The 26,607-nt window shown below is 34.0% G+C and overlaps 2 protein-coding genes across 2 annotated transcripts in view; one reads left to right on the top strand and one right to left on the bottom strand.

The window, feature by feature from the left end:
- Positions 1-620: 620 nt before the first annotated feature.
- LOC145304117 (uncharacterized) lies at positions 621-10,422 on the top strand. The gene is made up of 10 exons (XM_080145875.1): positions 621-714; positions 3,137-3,250; positions 4,035-4,102; positions 5,508-5,601; positions 7,479-7,536; positions 8,078-8,126; positions 8,454-8,521; positions 8,707-8,812; positions 9,462-9,498; positions 9,786-10,422. The coding sequence occupies exons 3-10, from the start codon at positions 4,065-4,067 to the stop codon at positions 9,924-9,926; spliced, it is 591 nt and encodes a 196-aa protein (XP_080002001.1). The 5' UTR covers positions 621-714; positions 3,137-3,250; positions 4,035-4,064; the 3' UTR covers positions 9,927-10,422.
- A 1,718-nt stretch (positions 10,423-12,140) lies between these two features.
- Positions 12,141-26,607, bottom strand: part of LOC145304115 (uncharacterized) — a 15,876-nt gene continuing 1,409 nt past the window's right edge. Inside the window, exons 5-19 of the mRNA XM_080145873.1 lie at positions 25,818-26,075; positions 22,894-22,998; positions 22,262-22,415; positions 21,657-21,795; positions 21,180-21,349; positions 20,743-20,813; positions 19,433-19,556; positions 18,848-18,932; positions 17,937-18,049; positions 17,474-17,594; positions 14,859-14,995; positions 14,489-14,562; positions 13,756-14,158; positions 13,041-13,160; positions 12,141-12,525 (exon numbers count right to left, since the gene is read on the bottom strand). Coding sequence (XP_080001999.1) covers positions 12,436-12,525; positions 13,041-13,160; positions 13,756-14,158; positions 14,489-14,562; positions 14,859-14,995; positions 17,474-17,594; positions 17,937-18,049; positions 18,848-18,932; positions 19,433-19,556; positions 20,743-20,813; positions 21,180-21,349; positions 21,657-21,795; positions 22,262-22,415; positions 22,894-22,998; positions 25,818-26,075 — 2,164 coding nt within the window. The 3' untranslated portion in view covers positions 12,141-12,435. The remainder of the gene's footprint in view (positions 12,526-13,040; positions 13,161-13,755; positions 14,159-14,488; positions 14,563-14,858; positions 14,996-17,473; positions 17,595-17,936; positions 18,050-18,847; positions 18,933-19,432; positions 19,557-20,742; positions 20,814-21,179; positions 21,350-21,656; positions 21,796-22,261; positions 22,416-22,893; positions 22,999-25,817; positions 26,076-26,607) is intronic.

Raw genomic sequence — 26,607 nt, 5'->3', positions numbered from 1 at the left:
TTACCCCTTCTACGGCACCCCTAAGGTAGGGATAAATTTTAAATGGGGGGGGGGGGGGTAAAATAAAAAAATCGCCCCATTACCCCCCCCCCTTGGACGTCTATGGACTCAAGGGGTAGCTAGTCTAATAATAAATTCTACAACAATTCATAAAAACCTTTTAAAGTATCGTGGAAGTATATTTTTTCATAGAACTGAAGTGGGGTGGGTAAGAAGGGGAAGAAAATGGGAAGGGGGGTGTAGGGAAATTTTCCTTTAAAATTGTTTGTCAGAATATCATTCCCTTTTCCCCAGGTTTGTCGGGTATTATCTAACATTATAGAGCAACAAGTTTTTTAATGAAAGATGTACTAGGGAACGCTTGAAGTTAAATAGAACCTTGCCCCCACCATGTTTTATATGTCTGTTACTTAAGATTTTGATAACTACTGAAGCGATCAATTTCTCAATTTAAAGGAATATTCACATAGGTCCTGAGATGTTTTTAGACTAACTTTCAGATTAAAATTATTTGGTGGTTATATGCTATTTTTAAGCCTTTAGTATATTTAAATCTAGATCGCCTACATGCAAGTGGCCCAGCCTCTAATTAACAAATAAGTGAATTAATGAAACAGGAAAACATGGGGTAACCCACAGATAGAGGGTGTCAATACTAGATTAGTCTTCCTCTTGGGAACTAGTGAGAAGGAAGACGACAACTTTAGAGTTCAGGTTAGACGTTTTGAAAAATTGGACTTTTCCTCAAATATGGTTGGTCTGACCGCCTGCCACTAAAAAATGACTCCTATTTCTAAATTATGCTAAATAAAACTGTCCTATCTATTTCAAACTTAGCATGATGATTTCTGTATTTAAATATAGGTTTGTTTGCTTTTCTTAACATTTTACCAAATAATCAGTGGCGTGCGAAGCACTTTGTCTAGGGGGGGGCATTTTGAAGATTTTGTAAAATTTTGCCCCCCCCTAAATCAAAGTGCCCCGGGGGGGCACTTTGCTTTAGGGGGGGGCATTTTGATTATATATACTAATTTTACATAAGGGCGTTTTAAGGGGTGGGATTATTTGATTATGGGCCTCCTAGTCCTTATCCCTTCTTCCCCATCCCTTCCCCCATCCCTATTTCTCATTTATATCCCCCACCTCTCCCCCCCCATCTCTTCTCCCCCATCCCTTCTCCCCACCCTGCAATGACCGAAGGGAAGGGAGCTAGAAAGCATCTTCGAAAAAATAGTACAGAAGATAAATTAACCTCCCCCCCCCCCCCTCCACCACAAAATATTTTTAATGGGTGGAAGGGGATGTTATAAAATCTCAGCAGGAAGGATGAATAACCCCATTAAAAAAACTTGGGGGGGGGGGAGATAAAAACACTCATTTTGGAAATAATTTACCAAAAATCAACCTAATATGAAAAAATGATATTAGATATTTCTTTATTGTATGACAACAAGGATGACAACATCTTTATATAGCAAAGCACAAAAAATCATCAATAAGAATACAGACAAGTAGATTTAAAGAGCATCTGTTGAAATAAATATATATTTTAGGTAGAAAAAGTCACAAATCCTTTTTCCTGTATGTTGTGTGATGAAAGTCAAAGTAAATTACATACTGGATGCTCGAAACAGCAAGAAATTTTATTTTTTTTAAATTTTATATTCCACAAAAAATTTATCATACCATAAAAACCAAAGATATAATGAACTATGTAAAAAATAAAAAAAAATTACTTGTCCTTTCATTGTGATAAAAAGCAGAAATCATTTGGAAGGGCGCGAAGCGCAAATTTTTTTCTTCAAATATGCAGAGAGGGAGGGGTTTTTGGGCTATTTATTACACTATTCCCCAATATTTCATAGCAAAAACCATTTGGAAGGGCGCGAAGCGCAAATTTTTTTCTTCTAATATGCAGGGGGGAGGGGTTTTTGGCATATTTTTTACACTAGTCCCCAATATTTCATAGCAGAAACCATTTGGAAGGGCGCGAAGCGCAAATTTTTTTCTTTAAATATGCAGGGAGGGAGGGGTTTTTTGGGCTATTTATTACACTAGTCCCCAATATTTCATAGCAGAAACCATTTGGAAGGGCGCGAAGCGCAAATGTTTTTCTTCAAATATGCAGGGAGGGAGGGGTTTTTGGGCTATTTATTACACTAGTCCCCAATATTTCATAGCAGAAACCATTTAGAAGAGCGCGAAGCGCAAATTTTTTTCTTCTAATACGCAGGGAGGGAGGAGTTTTTGGGCTATTTATTACATTAGTCCCCAATATTTCATATAAAATTTTCTTATTCGTTGGCTCAACAACTTTGGGGACTTTAATGGAATTTTGATTGGTTGGTTAATTAAGTCGAGTTTCCATACATTTCATCCACTAATCAAACTACTAAGGGGTAATTTTGTGTATCATCATTGGGGATGTACAAAATTTCTTTGGTAAAAAGTTTATATTATACAAAATAAAATACTTCCTATAACCTGGTTTGTTATGTTCAGTGAAAAAAGATTATAACCTAATTTCTACACTAATTTAAAAATTTGGTAGGGTTAAATGAATAGTAACTCTCTGTTTGTTTTTTTTTGTTGAGTATTTCTTGATCTTTTTTTTGGAAACTGGGATAGTTTTGCTTTTTGTAGGGTAGGGGGCAAAAAGGGGCATTTTTGTTGACCAGGGGGGGGCAAAATGGGGCATTTTTTAACATTTAGGGGGGGGGGCAGGGGGGGCGGTTGCTAGGGGGGGGGCAGGGGGGGGCGTTTTGGTCGCTAGGGGGGGGGGGCGATTGCCCCAAATGCCCCCTTCGGTTCGCACGCCACTGCAAATAATTTAATTTTTCTTGTACTTTTGATCAAAATAGTCCTTGTTTTTTTAAAGCTATAATAAGAGTAATGTTTTTTCTAAGACAATAAGGTCAACCTAATAAGCGAAACATCTCTATAATCAAGTACCTAAAATATAAGTATGTTTATAAACAATATCCAGCAATTTTGCTACAAATTTACATACAATTTTGTTTATAATATAACTTTGTATTCTGTTTGTTAGGTCCTGACACTCTACGAATGTAACAATTTCGTTTGTATTATTTTATAGCTTCGCATTTATTGATGTTGCCATCCTTGTTTTGTCTAGGCAGAAGCGGATAGATTTCAAGATATAGTGCAGGGAGATTTTATTGACAGCTATAAGAATCTGTCATACAAAAATGTTTTTGGAAAATTATGGACCAGTCAATTTTGTCAGCAGGTTATTACAATTTCTAGGTTTTTAAAGGTTTTAATAGTTATTTCTTTCATCGTATTATAAACAGCTTTCCGCAGATTTAGAATATACATTTTTATATTCGTAGAAAGCTGGATATAATACGATGCTAGACATTCGTATGGATGAGAACCGGTTCCTATAACCGGATTCGAATGAATACGAGAAAAAGTATTACTTTATTTAACCCACTTACCCCTGACAATTGTATTTTCTTTATTGGAATGTTATACATGCAGTTTGGGAGCTAGCGAAATTTATTTATTCAAAACAATAGCTTTGTAAAATAAAATATCTTTTTAGTAAAATTTTGGTATCCTTCCCTAAAATAGTTAAAAACCTTACCCTTACCTATGAGAAGCTAAACTCTAATGGTAAATCATATCAGTTGAGCTGTTAGTGAGATCATTCAGTACAGACAGACAGAGAGATATCCAGTTACTTTAATATGAGGACTAGCAGCTACACACTCTAGGCCTACAGTGACAATTTGGTGAAGGGGCTGGGAGTGGGGAGGGGCAAGTGAACCCTCTATCTATAACTTTTGTTTTATAAGAAAAAATAAATTTTTGTGGGCGGTATTTTTTGCTATGGATGATTTCTTTTTGGAGGGTGGGGTTACCCTCCCCCTCAGAATAGTTATTAACATTCCCTTGCCAGATTATAAGTGTCACTTAAGAGAGATCCTTATTGCTACACTGTCACACACATAGACAGTTAGATATCCTGTTACTTACATAATTTACCATGTTAAAAAATATTTTTTAAGGCTGAATTCATAGTCAAAACAGATGATGACATGTTTATTGATCTTTATGCTACTTATCATATAACAAGGTAATATTTTATTAAAAGTGAAGCTTTTCTATAATTAGGTTCGGTCCGTCCGGAACGGATAGATTTTTTAGTTAATTTAGGCATGTTAGAATTGTCCTATCAATTTCAAACTTTGCATGGTGATTCCTGAAAGTGTTAGGTACGATTTAGAAATCGTAGCAACTATATAATCTTTACCAGAATGTCCGTACATCTATTTAAACATGTTGATTTGGTTACTTTTTAAACAACAAACTTTTATGTAATTTAATTATCCGATTGATCTGATTTTTGGTATACTGATTTCTATTACAAAAAGGTACAACGTTAGAAGTGAAGCATCTCTATAAATGTAAATATGTTCTTAAACATTATCCTGTATTTAACAGTTTTGCAACAAATTTGCTTACAATTTTGTTTAGACTCATGCATTAATATTCTACTTATTCGGTTCCGACACTTTTAAAGACTCTAAATACAATTTTTCGAATTTAATTCTTCTCCTGAGCTAAAAAGTTACTTGAGGGTCTTAGAAATACATGTACAAAATTGTATTCCTATATCTCTGCTGGCTAACTAGCGCCATGCCTCTAAAAAGTCAACAGATAACGGTAGCACGGCGGTTTTAACTGTTTCTCAGCAATGTGCAGGTTTTTAGCTCTTCTGCAAATTTCAACTTAAACATATAAGTCCAAAGATATGATATACAAAAATCTTATGTCAAAGTCTACTCTACAACTAGCGCCCAGGGAGTAAGGGAGGGGACAATGGGCAATTAATTCAGTTTAAGAGGGTTCGCTGAAAAGCAACGAAAACCAGATTTTTCAAGAAAATTTTACCAAAATTGTAAGGGGATCATGGTAACCTAATTTAGAACAAAATTAGTTCTAAGAAAAAAATCATTTACTTGAAAATTAAATTATCAACACATCACAATGTAGTAAACATTCTGTAATTAATCACTGGAAAAATCTTGTTTAACCTCAACCTCAACCCTTCTAATATATTTATAACTGACCCCAAAATTCAAGCGGTTCTTAGATTATTTAATACATAAATATCACAGTAGAGTTTCTATACATGAAAAGACATTTTCTTGGGAAAAAATATTTGTTAAAACCAGCGATAAATTACAAACTTTTCTGTCTGCATATTCAAAACTAGCTCAGCTAGTTAGCGGGGCATTGATGCGCAAGTCCCCAATATCAGTAAGAATCTGCTGTATTCGTGCACATTCCCTTTAAGCCAGTCCCCAAAGTCTGAGACTACTTAAAAATTGAATATTCGATCCATTGTCCCCTCCCTTACTCCCTGACTAGCGCCAGTCAGTTGTCTAAAAAATCGCTGAAAATTGTGAAAAAAAGACAATCCCTTTATTTCATACAAAAAATTCAGGAATCATTCAAAGTTTGATATTTGATTGCAGGCCATATTTGAAAGATGAGAGGTACAAAACTGGAAGCTTCCTATTATGTCCTGTTTGGTATGGAATGAAAGTTATGAGAAATAATACTAGCAAGGTATAGTCTGGTATGGAATGAAAGTTATGAGAAATAATACTAGCAAGGTATAGTTTGGTATGGAATGAAAGTTATGAGAAATAATACTAGCAAGGTATAGTTTGGTATGGAATAAAAGTTATGAGAAATAATACTAGCAAGGTATAGTTTGGTATGGAATAAAAGTTATGAGAAATAATACTAGCAAGGTATAGTTTGGTATGGAATAAAAGTTATGAGAAATAATACTAGCAAGGTATAGTTTGGTATGGAATAAAAGTTATGAGAAATAATACTAGCAAGGTATAGTTTGGTATGGAATGAAAGTTATGAGAAATAATACTAGCAAGGTATAGTTTGGTATGGAATAAAAGTTATGAGAAATAATACTAGCAAGGTATAGTTTGGTATGGAATGAAAGTTATGAGAAATAATACTAGCAAGGTATAGTCTGGTATAGAATGAAAGTTATGAGAAATAATACTAGCAAGGTATAGTTTGGTATGGAATGAAAGTTATGAGAAATAATACTAGCAAGGTATAGTTTGGTATGGAATGAAAGTTATGAGAAATAATACTAGCAAGGTATAGTTTGGTATGGAATGAAAGTTATGAGAAATAATACTAGCAAGGTATAGTTTGGTATGGAATAAAAGTTATGAGAAATAATACTAGCAGGGTATAGTTTGGTATGGAATGAAAGTTATGAGAAATAATACTAGCAGGGTATAGTTTGGTATGGAATGAAAGTTATGAGAAATAATACTAGCAGGGTATAGTTCTACAGTGCTTAGTTTTAAAGTGTTTTTCGAGCACTAAAACACCCTCCCCTTATTTTTATATATTGAAAATATATAGGGGGGAAGGAATAGTTTTGTTCCAATGCCTAACTTCTTTCGGAGGACCCTATGTGTCTAACCAGTAACCAATATAACCTTACCTAACCTGACCTTTTTTTCATTTTCAAGTTATTATGACCAGTTCAATTTACTGTAGGTAAAAAAATAAGTAAAATTTAATGATTGAGAATAAAAGCTCAAAGGCAACCTTGTCCTTCGGTGTGTCAATTTTAAAAAAAACTTTTTTAAAATTTTGTTCTTTCTTAAATCTATATGTTATTTTTTTTTTATTTGAGATATTTATTAAATTTTTTTCACTCGTTTTAAATAATTGAGACTTTTGGATTATTTTTATCCTAGTTTAATTATACCTTAATAAAGTATAAAGATAAATGATCATTTGAATTTATATTTTATTCATTTATATGTCTATTTTTACAAGTTAATTATTTTTATAAATAATTAAAGTAGTACGTCAGTTGAATATTAAATATTAATAATAATTTGTCGTCTATATAAAATAAAGTTTTTACCAGTTTTTGGTGAATCCTTAAAATAGTGTAAAATAGAAAATTTTTTGTCTGTCCGATAAAATATCGCTAACCATTGAACCGACTGAAGTCTTCCTTTAAGGCAAGAGAAACACAGGGTCTAGATTGGTTAATTCTAAGACTTAAGTCTTTAGATGGTTTTAGTCTATTTTTCTGACACATCCCTCTATTACAGTCCTCCAAGAAGCTAGGAGTGAATCATCTAGCATAATAATTTAACTGAACAAGAATTACCTAGATCTGATTGTACAACCACTCCCCCCCCCCCTTAAAATGCCAGCTTATTGTCTGTATTATACCCCTTAGAATTTTACCCTCCTCAATTTTAGTTAAAGATGGGTGTCAAACCCTGGGCATCCTACTGTTTATAACGTTGAACTTTTGCTAGAATATTGTCATTTGATATTTAATCAACTAACGAGATTTTTAAATTTGAAAAAAATAATTTTCTTCTGAAATCTGACATTCAGTGGCGTTGCTACTCTATATTATTGAGTTATTTCTTTAGTGGTATGTTAGTACAGAAGAGCTGGCACCAGAAGAAGCCCCAGATGATAACTATCCAGGTATATCTGTCCGTTTGTCTGTAGCTCTAGATTTTCCCTGTATATCTTTGGTGTTTATAAACAGTTCAAAAAACTTTATTGTAGTTTCAACGCATAAGTGCTGTAATCTGCAAAATTTTATACATTTAAGGCTGGGAACCTGTTAAATTTATTATAGAAATCAAATTTTATTTTTTTTTACAATTTTGCTGGGTGTTTTCTTTTATGGAACAAAAGTATTACTAAATTTGACCCAATTACCAGTGACAGAAATTAGTTATGAATATCTACTTTTCTTCAGTGGCTTTGGGAGTTTTATTTCCGATAAAAGCTAGTATTATTTCTGATAAGGGTAAGTGGGCTAAATTAAGCAATATAATTGTTCCATTAAGAAACAGCTTTATTGATAATCTTTTCTTTGTATAAAGCTAAAGTTTCAAAGTTTTCCTTAAAAATATAATACTCTATGAAAAGCTCTTCATGAATTTCTAACTTTCTTGGATGTTTTTTCAAATAAAAAAATGACCGTATCAATGCAAAATTAACCTTTCCTTTTTTCCAGAGTACTGTACAGGATGGCTATACATACTGAATCCAAAAACAGCTGCCAGGTAGAAAAACAATTCAACTTAATTTTCCAAAATTCATTTAAAACAGGACAAAAAATTTTCCATGTGATTGATGATGCTACTCGGCTTATGAATGCTTAGAGACCTCTAGGGGCACTTGAGGGAAAGACCTCCATTTTGAATATTGTTTAGAATTTTTTGGGGAGATTTTTTTTAATTTCTCTTGGTACCATCTCCAAAAATATTTACAAACTTTTGCAAGACCTAGTACCCTTCACTCTTAAGTTGCACCATATCGGTTCTGTGGTTAGAAAATTCATATGGTTCAGACACAAAAACATCCTGTTGCTTTTATATAAACCTTTTTAGACTTGTAGAGGCAGCAACCACTAACAAATTTTTATGGATTGATGATGCTTGGGTTACGGGATATTTAGGTAATGAATTTTTAAAAGAAAATTATAATAATATTTTAAATTTTTGGCATTAGATCATGTTGATACAGATGTTTTTTTTACAATCAATTTATGTATGTTAGATTTTATCATAGCATTTGACAATGTCAGTCACGAAATTTTGTGCTTCGTTACAAGGATGGACGTAGTTGATTTTGTATTTTCAGTGAAAAAGCTTGGTATAAAACATATCAACATAATGGAATGGTTTGAAATGAGAATGGAAAAAATCTTGCTTCTCAAATCTGCACAGAATCCAGATATCTATCACAGGAATCAAAGATTATTGATCAAAGTATTTTTGAAAAATCTTAAATTCTAGTCACGTAAAACGCCCGACAGACAACCAACTATTTGTTTGAACAACAAGTGTCTGGAAAGAAGACGAAGATGATGTCATAAAAATGAGGGATGAGGAGTGGGAAAGAAAACCCCTTGAAAAGAGATGGATAATCCCTCGTTTTTATGACGTAACATGCTGATTTTTTGAGGGACTTTTTTCGTCTTCGTACTAAAACTAGTGCTCATGAATTATAAAAGTAATAGAATGATTGTCTGTCTGTACCGGATGATTTAACTAACCGCTAGACCAATATGGCTCTCCTTTACAGTGAAGCTACTCATAGGTAAAGAGAGGGTTTTTATAACTGTTTTGCAGGGGGATTACTTTACCCTGTTACATGGACCCCTTCCTTCCTATTTGTTAACTTTTCAAAAACTAAAATGCCAGGTGGGTGGTCGACTATGCCCGTCCTTTCTCAAGTGTCCCTAGAGACCTCTAGAGGCGTTCACCCTGGTGGATTAATAAAGAATGAAAGTTGTCAAATAATCGGATACTTAATATTATTCTACAATAATTTATAGAGTAGCTATGCTATCAAAGATATAATTTAATACAATTCAATAATGTTTAATAACTCAGAGATTGGATAGCCGGGCCTATGAACAGAAATCTAGAGGTACATTACGTATTTTTAAAAATTATAAAATGATAATCTTTATATCATAGGAATAATTTAATATTTTTTTCACCTTCAAAGGCCCAAGAGAAATCATTCTAGAATTTACCCCAACCTCCCGCCCCAAGATTATGTTTCAACCTTTCCTGTTAAACTGAAGTTGCCAATAGAGAACTCTAGCCCTATGGGTATATACAGACACTGGTGCTAAACATAGACCTTTTTGTTAAATTTTTCAATCAACTAAATCTTTAACTGTATATAGTTTGACTAAGTAATTATTTCAGATATCAACCGCCCTAGAGACCCAAGCTAGATGGTGCTACCAACACAAGTGCAAAAATAATATTTATACCAATGTAACTGGACAGAACTTGGATGAAATTAATAAAATTACAAACACTCTCCTCAGAGAGATTATTCATTAGCTTAAAAGTGGCCTTAAAACTAGTGATGGAGATGACATTGGACTGTAAATTTTGCTGGTCCTCAAATTTTTAGGGACTTATCTAAAATCCTAGTAAAATAGTACAATTAGTAGAAACTAGTAGAGTATAAACTATTCCACCAATAATTTCAATCTATGAAGGGGATAATTTTGTTTATCATAATTGGATGTGTATATATTTTTTGTGTCCAAAGCCATTTTTTGTAAGCAACAAATACAAATTAATGAACAGGTTATTTGTTAAAAAGCCTAATCTTTAAATAGTAGAAAAAATAGATTAGATTTTTTAAAATAGCAGCTCTTTAGAAAGATGAACTGCTTGTAGTTCTGTTCTAATATTAAAATTCACTGTTATAAAAAAATTGGGTATTGTCGGTTTCGTGTCATCACCTCTTTAGGGTCGTTTCGTCATATTACTCTGTAGCTTTTGATGGGTTATTTTAGGTCAGGTAAATGTTAATTATTGCCCCGCATGCGGGCCCGCAGGGTTAAAGCTCCCAACAGGGGCTAGAAAAAAGGAAAAAAGCTACTGTGAAAATACGACGAGGCGATGTCTAGAAACAGACAATACCAAAAGTTTATTCTATTGAAATTAAAGTTCGTAGAGCACGTAGTATATTTTCAGAAAAAAAAATTATTTGCTCATTATGGTTTAAATAAAAATTCTGTTATTGCATTTATTGTGAATCTTAATATTATATACTGTAGTTTGTTTTTATCAAATCTTAAAAACAAAACATTTGTATCCGTAATTACATCATTACAGCATGCAGGCAGGGGTGTATATTTTCCAATCTAGTTGAATTTATTTTCCCTCAATTCATTGTACTTTGTCCACATGAAGTAGTAGTCGTTTTGCTCAAAAAAATATATTCAGTTAAAACATAACCAAGTTAAAGCTTCGTTATAAATTAACTTAAATCTAGTATTTATCTATCAGTATTGTATTTAACATCAAATTTTCTAATTGGACGTGTAGGTATTCACTTTTGATAATATATCACATTACCAAATCACCAGAACCCTAATGGATGTGGAATATACGTGGATAAGGTTGCTATTTCCCCCATCAATTAATGGTTCGTTAATCCAGTAGGAGGGGAGGGGATGGCTCGGCATTTTAGCCAGCTGCAAGTTTCACTCTATTAGAGTACATGATAATCTGGTGTTAAGATCCCAGTAATAATAAATCCATTTTATCATCATTAAACGCCAAATAATATGTCAACAAAATATATAAACTTAGCTGTTGTGATATATGCGAAAGTGAATGCACACCCATTAAATTGATGTTATCTTGGTAAATTTCTGTGATAAAAATTAGAACATTGTTTCATTCTTGTTCATATTTATTGTCCTCATACAACATTAGGGTTGGGCCGGATATTCGGCCATTTTCAATATCCAGCCGAATACTGGAGATCAAAACTATCCGGCTGATTTCTAATGCCGGATATCTGGTAAATTACCGGATATTTAATGTTGGCCAGATAACCGGCCGGTTACCAGGTATCCGGCATTAGAAATCAGCAGGATATCCGGTATCTGGCCAAAACAGTATCCGGCCTAGCCCTAGATAAAAATTAAACATTGTTTTCAGTCTTGTTTATCTTTATTGTCCTATTACAATATTATTAATCACAATAGAGTTTTATTCATTAGTTTAGTCTTAATATATTGTACAGTTGCCTTAGAAGTATTAAATAAAGAATTATACAAATTTTCTGTTTATCTTAAAAATAATCAACATTAGTCCTACGAGAAAGGGAGTATTTTTTTTCGCGTATGTGTGTAACCAGTTATTCAAATTCTCTTATTAAATACAGTTTGACCTAACAAGAGCATTTGACCAACCTGTTACACACAACTTTACGGAAACTACGCGAAAAAAATGATCCCTTTTTCAAAAAAACGAAAAAAAATTTTATGTTAAATACTAGGTATCTATAATACAAAGTAGAATGATGTCTGTCCGTCCGTCCGTCCGATCTCGGTAACCACTGAACCAATCGGATTCTACTCTTCAGGGTATATACCTACTGGACCTGTGGTGGTTTTAGGCTATTTTCTTAGGGGGTGGGACCACCCCAAACATGAAAAAAAATCGCCCCTAAATTTTTTTCTTCTTTAATTACCTCTTGGGGCAAAGCCCCTAGAGGCTAGGGGCGAAGCCGCTAGTGTAGATATAAAATACATCAACTGTAAATTTGCTGGATGTGTAAGTGCCATAGCCTCATATAAACACTGAACAAAAAATGAGACACTTGTTTCAATAAATATAGATCTGGCTAAGAATCTGCATGCATTCTGCATAAACAGACATTTTTGTACATGTAAATTATTAATGAAATAAGAGTCTCATTTTTTGACAATCCTTGTATTAAAAATTTTACTTTTTAGGGTCAAAAATATTTTTTTTTTTTTTTTTAAAGAAAAAAATCACTTTTGGGCTGAATTTATCAAACTAAAGAGGTCATTAACAATGAATTTTAAAGACTTGTATTAGCTATTCTAAGGTTGAGTATTTTTTCTTTTGGAATATTGTTCATTACTTTCATTTTTCTTGCCTTTTCAAGTCTCTGAAATAAAAACACATAAACAATTTTAATTTTATTGACAATGCTCATTTGTTGTAAGATTATATCAGGGATGCGGAGCCGTTTAATTTTTGGTGCGGCTCTGGCTCCGCGGAGACGCCTCTGAAAATAACGGCTCCGACCTAATTTAAAGAAAAACTCAAAAAAAGGGAGGAGTAGGTTGAGCTAAAAATCTGTAAAGGTTTGAGTTTTAAGTTAAAAACAGTAGTTTAACGATAAAAATTGAAGTTAAAAGAAGGATCGACTACCCCCCCCCCCCCTCCTTTTCTTCAGTTGCTCCTAGAGGCCACTAAGGGTGTCGTCTCTAGTGAAATAATATTTCAGCAGAGAAAACCTTACTCTACATTCAATATTTTTCATATTTTTAGACCTATCAAAGCATTTATGAGTAGAAAATGGTAAAAATTGACAGTAAAAATTAGATAGGATTATAAGAGTCCTTCAAACTTCGATTTACGATATTACTGCATTAATCCTATCACCCTATATATGATTACCTTTAAAGCCGGGCTAACAATAACAATTTGACTGGGCTGAGGTTGGGTATTAAGTTTTAGTTCATCTTCGGCTATTTCATTTCTAACCATATTTTCATTGATAGTTTCAGTGTTAATGTCCTAAAAAAATATTACAAGATCAAAAATGAAAGCCCTATTTATGTCAAATCATAGCAGGAATTATATAGGTATATGCTATTGTTTCTCTTTCCGATGTCTTTTTTTCTCATTAAATCTAACAAATAATTGATTTGGTTCTTTTTACTTTAAATAAAAGGTCCAGGGTTGGGTTGAGGATGGTAGTAGAACCCTTAACAAAAATCTGATTATTGTCAGTTTATCCTTATACTAAAGTAACAGGATGTTTGTCTGTCTGTGTGTCTGTACCGAAGGATCTCGCTAACCGCTGAACCGATCGGGTTCTCCTTAACAGGGTAGATTCTCATATGTCCTGGGAAGGTTTTTAACTATTTTGGGGGGAGGGTACTACCACCCTCCCAAAAGAAATGACAAAAAATTTGAAAATTTTCAAAAAATCTGGGAGACTTCAACGTAACATTAAGAGGTATCCGTAATATAAAGAATTATCGTAGACTTTAACAAACAAAAACATTTAAAGTGCCACTAGAGGCCTCTAGGGGCGTAGCCGCTAGTAATTAATAAAACAATAACGACTTGTCTATGGCGTTGCTCATTATTTTGATAACAAAATTACCTTAATTAACAAGGTCTCGCATGTTTCTTCATTTAAAACAATATCAGCTGATTGGATTGTTTGATCCTCTAATGATGGCGGGCTTTTTAGTTGATTTTCCTGACCAATCAGAGCATTTTCTTGGCCAGTCACGTGATTGTCTCGACCAATTAGAGGATTTTCTTGATGAATCAGTTGATCCGTTCGATTAATCAAAGAATTATCTTGACCAATAAGGTGATTTTCTCTTCTTACAATAATTTTCTCTTGTGATGAGGGTTCGTCCACAATTTGGCATAGGAGATTTTCAGTGAAGCTTTCTTTTTGTGACCCATTGGGCCCTTGTGGACATATTTCATGGTGGCTTTTCAGATATCTATCACGACCAAAGGATTTGTTGCACCATTTGCACATAAATATTTGCCTTAGCAAAAAATGATTAAGTTAAGATCATTTTAAAGGATAGAATGAAATCAATTATTTATTCAGTGATCTTAAGGGATAGGACAATAGTTATGGGTGATCAATTGATAAACATGCTCAATGATGATAAACAAAATCACCTCTTCTCTAGATTAAATTATTGTTTAATAAGTTTGGACAGTTTGAAACCAACCAATCAAAGATCCAAAATGGTACCCAAAGTTATTGTGTAAACGAATAAAGAATGTAATTATAAAACTTTCGGACTTGGCACCAGTACCACTATAATTTCCAGACCACTCCATTCCTCCATTTTTAAAGAATATCTTACCTATGAACATTCAAATGATCCTTCAAACTACTATTTCTTGAGAATTTTTGGTCACACAAATCACAAGCGAAATTCTAAAAATAAAAAATACCTATCTATAGTGAATTAGCTTGTATATAAAATTATTTTTTTTTTTTTTTAAATAGGCTTTAGTAACTTTTATAACTGTAAATATTAGGTAGGTCGGATTTTATAGTTAATTTTGTGTCCTTAAAGATTTCACCACCTACTGGACAATTTTAGTTCTTTAATTTGTTATTAAATAAAATCAGCAGTTTATCTAAAAAAGCAGCCGAGAAAATCACATTTCTTCTATATCAATACGGACAAAAAGATTAAATTAAAGAGTAGCTTCGCTATTAAAATTTACCTTTTCTTTGGTATGAGTTACAATATGGATAGTTAAATCTGCCTGACATTTGAACTTTTTATCACATCTGTTACAATCAAACTTTCTGGGCCGGCCAGGTCCCAAGATATGGATGGTATCCATGTGCAGTTTTAAACCTGAAAAAACGGAGGCCAAAATTATTCAAATTGACAAAATCAACATAAAAAAACAGGTACTAGTCAACCTAACCAAACAAAGACTTGTATAAAAGTAACCGTATTAATGTTTGAGTGTGTGTCTGTACAGGAGGATTCGCTAACTACTGAACCAATATTGTTCTCCTTTACACAGTTTTGCTTCTCACAGGAACTGGGAATGTTAAACTATTTTGAGGAGGGTACCACCAACCTTCCAAGAAAAATCGCCACTTCAAAAAATTACTCCAATAAAATTTTTTCTTTTCTTTTTAAAGCTAAGATTAAAAGGGGGTCGACTCCTAACACCCCCCCTCCCTAGATATACCACACTTTTCTGGGATATGCTGAGTCAAGTATCAACTGTTGGGAATATCAAAGGATGACTCCATGCAAAATTTGAGCCGGATCCGGCCAAAACCGGCCGTGAATTTTATGAAAAACCGGTTTTTTCCGGTTTTTAGGGGGTATCTGTAAATCGATTCAGCTGGAGCAAAACCGGTTAGAGGTACAAAAAATTTTACTTCACATGAAATTTAGCCAATGCAATTGCCTACAAAAATGTACTTTATCATCAACTTGATTGGACAACTCTTTCCCCTCCTAAATGTCCATTAAAACCTCGGAAACGGCAAAAATCGCCAAAAATCACGCCTTCGGCGGCAAATAACGGCTAAACGGTCAGCCGGAGGCGAATGAAATATAAATAAAGAAATGTCTGCCTCAAAAAGTTGTTCAACATCAAAGAGATGCTTGAAGTCTCTAAAACGACTCCTTCCCCTCCTTTAAGGGGAAAAACTGAAAAAACGTGATTTTCAAAAGTATGCCCACTTCGTGGGTGTGGGGGGCACTGAACCCGTCACCCCAGGGTCACCAAATATAAAGTCTAGGCGGCCCACAATGCTGAATTTTCACCAAGTGAAAGTCTTGTGTCATTATCTTTTATGAGAAAAAAGTTATTAATTAATTAAAATTTCAAATTGTGATTTTTTGATGGATTTCTTTGATGAAATGACAGGCTGGTCAAGTTTTAGGCCATTTTTTGCTGTTTTCGGCCCGCCACGCCCAAAAGGTTTGAGATAATCTCACGGGACCTTTTGCCCGACCTAAGCCTGGTTATTTGTAAGGTCTAAGAAAAAAAAATCCCGGATTGGATGAAGCACGACGTCGCTGCGTGCCGTCAAAAATCGCTGGTCGGCTCATTTTGCCCCCTCAAACCCTCACCTCGTGCCATTTTTCTGTGTAAAGATTATAATTATAATCTTTTGCGTAAGTCTGTTTTTTTTCCTAGACCTTACAAATAACCAGGCTTAGGTCGGGCAAAAGGTCCCGTGAGATTATCTCAAACCTTTTGGGCGTGGCGGGCCGAAAACAGCAAAAAATGGCCTAAAACTTGACCAGCCTGTCATTTCATCAAAGAAATCCATCAAAAAATCACAATTTGAAATTTTAATTAATTAATAACTTTTTTCTCATAAAAGATAATGACACAAGACTTTCACTTGGTGAAAATTCAGCATTGTGGGCCGCCTAGACTTTATATTTGGTGACCCTGGGGTGACGGGTTCAGTGCCCCCCACACCCACGAAGTGGGCATACTTTTGAAAATCACGTTTTTTCAGTTTTTCCCCTTAAAGGAGGGGAAGGAGTCGTTTTAGAGACTTCAAGCATCTCTTTGATGTTGAACAACTTTTTGAGGCAGACATTTCTTTATTTATATTTCATTCGCCTCCGGCTGACCGTTTAGCCGTTATTTGCCGCCGAAGGCGTGATTTTTGGCGATTTTTGCCGTTTCCGAGGTTTTAATGGACATTTAGGAGGGGAAAGAGTTGTCCAATCAAGTTGATGATAAAGTACATTTTTGTAGGCAATTGCATTGGCTAAATTTCATGTGAAGTAAAATTTTTTGTACCTCTAACCGGTTTTGCTCCAGCTGAATCGATTTACAGATACCCCCTAAAAACCGGAAAAAACCGGTTTTTCATAAAATTCACGGCCGGTTTTGGCCGGATCCGGCTCAAATTTTGCATGGAGTCATCCTTTGATATTCCCAACAGTTGATACTTGACTCAGCAAGATCCCAGAAAAGTGTGGTATATCTACCCCTCCCCCTCCCAATTCTAGTACCCTAAGACGTGTATCCGCCAGTTAAGATAAAGGACCGCCAATTATCGGTATTTGTTATGCAGTCAAAAATAATCAGTCACTTTACACCAGAGATACTGAGGGATAAGACAAAGGACGATAAATTGGATGCACATTTCCAAATCCCCAATGATAATAAACAAATTATACCTGAAAAACTTGGTCACTATTACTTTGAAATCACCTAACAAAATTCCATAAAAGTACCTAAAGTTTTGGGCTAACGAATAAGATAACTTTATAAAACCTTGAGTACAAGTTTACAGATACACTTTACTTATAGAGTAGCTTCGTTATATATAAAAAAAAGCCTACCTCCAGCAGACTTAAATTGAGCTGGACATAGCGCACAAAAGAGAGTGACTATCCGGTTCTGGTGTCGAGTATTTATATGCTGACGTAGTGTTACTTCGCGCTTGAACCTCTTATTGCAACCCTAAACAAGGATGACAACATCCATAAAAGCGAAGCACTGAAACGGTAGAACAAACGGACATTAACACTTGCATAGTGTCAGAACTGAATAATAAGAATATAAATGTATAAGAGTCGAAGCAAAATTGTAAGTAAATTTGTTGAATAACTACTTGATACAGGATAATGTTTATGGACATGCTTACATTTTTAGGACTTGATGATAGAGTTGCTTTGCTTATAACTTTATACTTTGTTGTCCCAGGTCGGCGACCAGATATCCGGCATGAGAAATCAGCGGGATAACCGGTATCCGGCCAAAATAATTCCGGCCCAACCCTAGTACCTATCCAAAAGGACTTACTTCAACATCACATACAAAAGGTTTGATATCTGAATGCATAAGACTGTGGCTCTCCAGGTTGTACTTCTTCCAGAATACTTTCTCACATTTGTCACATGGATATTTTCGTCTCTCTAAATTAATAGTTTAGTTTCTTAGAAGGGAGCCTATATGTAGTTGTTCAGTTTCTTAACCCTGCCAAGTACCCTGATACTTTATCTAACCTTAAGTAAAAAACAAAAGAAAATGAAAAACTACCCCACCTTATTTAAAGGGGGGAGACGGAAGTGACACTTTTTGAAACCAAAACTAAAGGAACTCAAAGGAAGTCAAAGGAACTCAAATATGTTATTAGGGTTGGCACTCCACCCATTTTTTGGGTCGGATTCGCATTTTTTAAAAATGCGGATTTTTTTTGCGGATTGCGGATTCTAGCAATATTCAAAAGTAAACAAAAAATTCTAGCCCGTATATCGGCCATTTTTTTAACCCTTACTTAACCTAACCTGATCTAAAATATGCATGAAAAGCTAAATGTGAAAATAAAATACAAAAAATACTTTTAATGCTATCCATCATTTTACTTGTATCTAAGAAACAATAAAATGCTATTTTGGTTTTGCCAGCCACATTTTAGTGAATTTTTTTTGGGAATAGTCCCTTTCATAACATCGCCACATAAGGGGCGATTCGTCGTATTTTTAAAATAACTTTTTATACGTTATTTTAGGTTATATTGGGTTAGGTGATTGCCCCACAGTGTTAGGTAATAGGCCTCGCAGGATTAGAGCCCCCCGCAGGTTTATGAATTGATGATTGCGGATATGGATTCTAGGTCAAAAAAAGTAAAAAATTTGGACGGATTGCGGATTCGGATTGCCAACCCTAGTATTTGGCTTTCAGACATGAAAAGAAAGAAATCTAAGACTAACCTGATGTAAACGGTGTTTGAATTTGATGGGTGGATGCCATGTGCCTTTCCAGAGTAACCCCGGGAGCTAAATCCTTTTTGCATACCTGTAAATATTATTCACAATGTCTAAAGACAAAAACTATCATTTCACAAGAATAGCTTTCATAAAAACATATGCCCTCTTTGAAATGAAAAATATTATTTACAAAAAGATAACGTGTTAATAAAAACTTTGGGCACCAGTGTAACTCACAGTCCATTGTCCTTGATATGTAAAGGGATAAGACAATGACTAATTAATTGATTTACATCCCATTCCCCAATGATGTTACACAAAATTACTCTTTTGTAGATTAAAATTGGTGATTGAAACATTTGGACAAACAACTTTATAAACCAACAAATCAAAATTCAGTTGAAGCCCTAACAATTGCTTCGCTTTCTTAATTGTACCTAAATACTACATGAATCATCATGAAAAGTATGAAATCAATAGGACAATTTCAACATACCTAAATTAAAGAAAAAAGCTAACTGTCTAGGACGTACATACAGACAGACCCTAATTATAGAAAAGCATTGCTTTTAAAAACTAGCAAGGTACCTGGCAGTAGACGGTGGCTTTGCACGTTTTGGCGTGTCTCTGCAGTTTTGCCACACTGTTAAATGATTGATGACATATTTCACATGACAACATGGCATTTTCTACATCAGTCACCCTCTCACATCTAAAGTTGACAAGTTTGGTAGCGCAGCTACAGTATGTTTAGTTTATCAGTTTAGCATAAAGCAAGACTCTAAGTCGTCACAGTTACAAGAGCGTCAAATAAAAATTAAATACTACATTTACTGAAGAGCCATATATGCACAAAGGGGGAGTTTTTAATGCAACCATCTCGTAATCAATGTATAAATGCCACTTAGAATTTGAATTTTGATCTGAAATTTTGCATGAGTAATCCTTGGTAGGTCTTTTTTCCCTAAATTGAACAAAAAGTTTGAAAAATAACGGCTAACAGCTGCCGGCTCAATCGTTTTAGGGCTTTTATAAGGAAAAATTATTGATAATAACTAGGGTTGGGCCGGATATCCGGTGTGGCCGGATATCCGGCCGGATATCCGGCCATTTTCAATATCCGGCCGGATACCGGATATTGAAACTATCCGGCCGGATATCCGGCTCTAAAATTTTTTATACTTTACACCAAAAATCTCTCCTTTTTAAAATCTTAAATGGCTATAATTTTCTTATAATTGAAGCTATAAGAATATTTTTTTTGAATAAGTTTAACTTTATGTAAATTTATATAAGATTTCTGAAGAAATTTTTTTACTACTTTAATATCTGGTAATTTGGCCGGTTATCCGGCCGGATATCCGGTAATTTGGCCGGATAACCGGATATTTGCCGGATATCCGGCCAGTTACCGGATATCCGGCATTTGAAATCAGCCGGATATCCGGTATCCGGCCAAAAAAGTATCCGGCCCAACCCTAAATTAATAACACCAATAAACTTTTTAAAAATTTCTGGTACCAGCTGTTTAACAGCTAGAAACGACTAAAAAAGGCTGGTAGAAGCTATAAAATGCCAAGAGTATCATTTTTAGACCGAATAATGTAAAACTATCATTCAAAAAGTTCATTCCTCTGTAATTAATGATTGATTTGCCCTGAAAATAGCCAAAAACCGGCTTGACAGCTGAGCCGCCAGTTGTTGCTTCTTCCAACTCATGCAAAATTTCAGATCGAAATTCGAATTATAAGTGCCATTTATACATTGATTACGAGATGGTTGCATTAAAAACTTTGGTTGTGAAACAAAAGATATTGATTAGGTTGTCCTCCGGTAAGCTTTTGCTAAGTATGTTTGTTCTGGGCAGGTTTTGGTTCACTTTTATCAAATTTTGTTACCTTTTAAGATGACTATTTCTAGCAGCCTTCTTGTTAAAACGTCTTCCACATTTGCAGGAATATATTTGAGCCTATGCAAAATATAAAATAAAAGAAAAATATTGACTGAACTTACAAAATACCAAAAAATGTTAATGTAACATAACCGAATTTCGCCTAATTAAGTTGTTAAAACGATTTACTATCAGTCAGAGAGAGAGAGGGGACAATGGGCTTTATATTACACTAGTCCTTAAAGTTTTGTAATAACGTTTTCTTATTCGTTGGCTTAACAACTTTGGGGACTTATGTAAATTTTGATTGGATGGATCATAAAGTTGAGTGTAAAACATTTTAACCAGAATCTGCAGATGGGGTAATTTTGTGAATAATCATTGGAGAAATACTTAAATTTATCGGCCATTGTCTTATCCCTTTAGATCCCTGCCTATCAGTACCTGGGGCTGAGAATGACAAACTCTGAGATGATTTTTCATTGCCTCTTTCTCTGATGCCGGGTCCGTTGACAGAAACTGTTTCAGACAGTAATCACAAACTTTGGCGGATAAATTTGCTCGGTTTTCTGAGGCATCTTCTTGGTTGGACATTCTCGTTATACATTCTTCAACTAAAATGAAAAAACAATTTTAATCTACAGAAGGGGTAATTTTGTGTGCATTCATGTTGAATTTTATCGTCCATTGTATTATCCCTTTAGATCCCTGTATTAATTCACTCAAAAAATCAATGACTTACATATACAATAAATAATTCTATAAAAACCCTTTGTAGATGAATACCAACCAATCACGATCTAATCAAATTACCCAAAGGATTGGAGGCAATAAATAAGAAAAGTTTAGGTATCAGTGTCATTTATAGTCCAATTGCCCCACCCCCCCACCTCTCTGGGCTAAAATAATATAATTCTCTACCTGAATATTGAAGTTCTAACTTTCTGACATTGATGACTTTAATTTGGATGGATCTGGTGCAATTGGCAAACTTACAGTAGCCCATAATCATTGGGAACTCCCCGCATTTTTGTACAGACATCAGGTCTATGTTACATACCTATATAAAAATAAATATAGAAGATAAGGGTTGGGAAGGACAATTTCTAATGCAGGATATCCGGTATCCGGCCGGATAACTGACAAACGCCGGATATCCGGCAAATTATCTGATATCCGGCCGGATAAACAGATATTTAGCATTAAAAATCAGCCGGATATCCGGCCAAAATAAATTTTTAAAATTAATTTCGTCGTTGGTTACAACTCTGTATACATTCCAAAAGGGGGAGGTAGGTTGTCCTAAAATTCCATAAAGGTGTGAGTTTTAAGGCTTAAAAACAGTAGAAGAACGATAATATTTACAAAAATGTGTATTCCTTATTGAAAAGAATAATACACAAAAATATTAGTAAAAAATATTTAGTGAATATTTATGTTAAACTACTGTTTATAAGCCTTAAACCTTCACAGATTTCCTCGCACGCTACCTCCCCCTTTGTCAACCCCACAACAACAAAAAAAACCTTGACGTAATCTCTGATGAACGTAAGAATATTTGGCTTCCATTCGTCAAATTTTTCTTTTAATGAAAATGATTGATGACCATCATCAGCTGAGTTGAATATTGAACTCCAGGTGGATGTGTCTAATTCTAGTTGCAATGTCTCCATCTCACCTTTAATCAATCAATTCTTACTCCAATCCAATGTACTAAAGTACAGGGACCTAAAGGGATAAGACAATGACCGATAAATTGATGTACATTGTACATCCACAATGAAAAAAACAAAATTACCCATTACAATTAGTGGCACAAATATTTGGACATTTGATTTACCTAATGAATAAACCAATCATAATTCAGCAAAAGTCCCCAAACTTGCTATGCCAACGAATAAGAAAACGTTATTATAAAATTTTGGGGACCAGTGTAATAAACAGCCCATTGTCCCCTCCCTCCCTGACTTAAGTAGTTAGATGTAAGTATGATCGGAATGTGTATGTATCCAATAAGATCTTGTAAATGGCTGTAATGATCACTTTAATGCTTTGGAAAGCTTAATATAGGTCCTTCCTAGTCATGTTAGAGGCTATTTGGCGGGAGGATAGGTAAAATAGTAGCATAGCACAGACAAAACTGTAAGAATTGTTCCCTGATTCAATATTATCCTCTAGAACAAAATCAAAAACTTGTACAGTCTCTTCCTCGGGGGAAATTGAGGAACTTGTGTCGTAACAGGCTTCGGCCACTTCCTCGTTACTAAAACAGATAATATCCTTAAAAATAAAGTAACAGGATGTCTGTCTGTCTCTGATCTAGCTACCCGCTGAACCGACATAATGCTCTTTTACAGGGTAACTTCTCATAATTCCTGGGAAGGTTTATAACTATTTGGGGGGATCACTAAAAAAAATAACTAACCCCATATTGCGGCTTAAGTATTTTTTGGTAAGCAGCTGATCTTAACGTGTTTTATTGATTTCCAACAGTAATGCCTTTTGTTTCGACTGCCATGAAGAACTATACATCTATTAAAGGCAATGGAAAAGTCAGAGTAACAATAAATAGAAAAATATCAATAAGTCTGCATGAAACCTTTGCAAGACTCACACTGCCTATCTGAAAATTAGAGACTAACAAAACCGACAAACCTTCTATCTAGCACACTATGTGCCCAGGCAATGCAAAAACTCCAAGATTCCAGAAAATGCAATTTTTGATATTGACCAATTTTATAGTTTAAGGTGAATCTTTGTCATATTTGAGAAGGATTCCCAAAGCAAGAGGTGAAAATATCAATTACTTATGATTTTACATCCTCTAGAAGTAGCCTACCTAGATATTTAGGATTTTGTAATAAAGCCTTACTATTGAAATTACATTTTATATGCAAACTTTAAATTATCGTCAAACTACTAAAAATTAAGCTACAGTAATATATTATACCTTTTTTGAAAGCTTATTGAATATACTATACGATTTTAAATTAATTTTTATACGTTTACTTCTAAAACTTATGAAAAAATTGATGTCAAAGCATTCCCCCCTAAAGAAGCAGGAATTATAATATTTTGTCATATTACTTTCAACTTCAAATAGTTTGATCTTTTTTCAGCTAACGAGGCCGCATATCAGACCTTTATACATGTTTAATCAAGGCACTCAGTGAATGAATCCCGTTGGTTTCACTGGCGGCCTTGTTAGCTGAAATTTTTTTTCTCGCATTTTTGTAGGAGCGGTCGGACCCATTTTATAGCAACTTTTACATAATAAAGACGAATTGAAATAACTTTTTTTACAAATCATTTTATCGTGATATTTATAGTTCTTGATGCAATTTTATTTATACAATCCCTTATTCTTATTGCTTAAAGTCTCTAAAGGATATCCTTCCCCCCCCCCTCCCCTGGAGGGTGGGAGGAGACCCCCCATGCACACCCCTAGAAATATTTATTTAAGCTATGTAACGTTATCGAACCTGTTGCTTCTAATCAACATTCTTTTTAAATCAAATGAATATCATCTTAAATGTTTCAATTTGATAAAACTAAAACCTAATCCACCCCGTATACACGCTCTAAAGAAATAAAAGAGTCAAGCAAACTTGTAAAGAAACTTAAACCAATTTGTTATTAAATGTATATTATACATACATAGAGCCTATGAGTATGAACGCCTAGGGATCTAAAGGGATAAGACAATGGCCGATAAATTAATGTACATTACCAATAATGATACACAAACTTACCTTTTTTGTAAATTACAATTATTGGTTGAAAAGTTAAGACACTTAACTTAAAAAACAAACAAGAAAATGTTATTATAAAACTTTGGGGACTAAAGTGATAAACAGCCCAATGTCCCCTCCCTTCTTGATAAAGGCCCTATTGCAGACTATCAATCCTTTGATTGCAATGCCTTTGGATTAAAGTTTTTAGTGCTTTTGTGGTGATTTGTGATAGATTTGTTTTTATTTTCAAAACAAGGATTGTTTTGTCTATACGTAGCGCAGCAATAACAGGTAAATTTTTTATGAAAAAGTACAGTAAAATGGGTTATAGGAAAATAGAAAATTATTTTACAAAATGTTATTAACGTGTTTCCTTTTTATAGTTAGTAATTTCAACAAATCCAGGGATCTATGGGGATAAGTTAATAGCCGATAAATTGATGAACTTCCCCAATGATGATGCACAAAATTACCCCTTCTGTAGATTACAATTAGTGGTTTAAACGTTAAAATTTAGTAAAAGCCCCTAAAGTTGTTAAACCAACAGTTAATAAAACGTTATTATAAGATTTTGGGGACTAGTGTAACAAACAGCCCAATGTCAACTCCCCCTCTGCAACAAATCAATTGATATATAAGTATAACATTGATAATTCATTTAATTTAAGCAAAAACCTATAATAATACATACGAGAAATTTTTTTTAATGTCCAGAAGGATCTCGTTTACACCTGGACTTAACGCCCTAACTTAACAATTTTTAGGGTAGCTTTTTATTGGTCCTTTGTTGGCGTAAACCTAAAATTAAACAAGGGGAGGGGGAGGTAATAATAGAATTTAAAATTCATTTGAATAATTAAATATGTCTGTCTGTCAGTCTGGATTAATCTAAAAATATCTTACTATCTGCTGAACCGATTAGGATCTGCTTTTCAGGGAATATCCCTACTGGTCATAAAATGATTATGGTGATGGAAAATCATTAAGCTACAAGTATAATTCCTTATAATAAAATTAAAGGATGTTTGTATGTCTGTCTGTGTTTTCAATATATTTAAAATCTTTAAAAATCACTAAACCTTTACTGCCAAAATAGCTAAATAAATGTTTTTTGTCGATATTATTAATTTTTTTTTATTTTAAAGCATTTTAAGGTATCTATAATAAAACTTAAATCAATTATCCTTCATTTAAAAAAAAAATTACTTAATTTTAAGCAAAATTAACAGAATTATGAGTTTTTGTTTTATTTTGAAATTCTGGACATAGAAGTGTAGCAGTTTTTGAATTTTAATTGGATAATAGCAAAGTTGTTTGACAATAATTTTAACTTTTTAACTAAATATACCTGTTTGAGTGCAGAGAATTGCTATCAAAATCATGATCATCTTTACCCAAGTCATGACCATCATCATTAATTTCTTGAGTTGCTGTTTCATTAAAATTTCCATTAATATTATCTAAATTGTCACTGTTTGAATTATCTAGTTTTAAAATTGTACTATATTCATGTTCAGTTTGGTTTAGCTGCTTGTATTCACTTGCTTTGTCATATTGTGCTCCCATGAAGGATTTGTAACTATTTATTAGGCTTTCTTTCAGGTCTCTGAAAATAAATATATTTTTATTCTTAATCCTAACAACTTCTTTTTCACGGGGAAGGGAAGGGACATTGAGCTGTTTATTACACTAGTCTCCAAAATTACATAATAACGTTTTCTTATTCGCTGGCTTTACAACTTTGGGGACTTTCATTAGATTTTGATTGGCTGGTTCATTAAGTTGAGTGTCCAAACGTTTCAGCCACAATTTTATTCTACAGAAGGAGTTATTCATCATTGGGGATGTTCATCCATTTATCGGTCATTGTCTTATCCCTTTAGATCCCTGACTTTTTTACAAAAAAATGAGCTTTACTGTCAGATAGATGTCTATACCACACTGTCTTTTACAAAAGACGTTTAAAATGTGACCATTTTCTGCTATGTTAGATGGGTGGCATCAATAGTGAATTAGGGGGAAAGCCTTGGCCCACTAACAGGATCAACTCATTACCATGCACAGTTGTGACTTACAGACAAAGGTCGTGTGATAGAAAAGGTCAGTTGACTGTTAAAGAAAGTTCTATAAGAAAATGG

Source organism: Acartia tonsa, chromosome 13, assembly GCF_053477335.1.
Source record: "Acartia tonsa isolate MP-2025a chromosome 13, ASM5347733v1, whole genome shotgun sequence".
Taxonomy (NCBI): domain Eukaryota; kingdom Metazoa; phylum Arthropoda; class Copepoda; order Calanoida; family Acartiidae; genus Acartia; species Acartia tonsa.
Note: the sequence above shows the minus strand (reverse complement) of the source record. Positions and strands in the feature narration are given on the sequence as shown.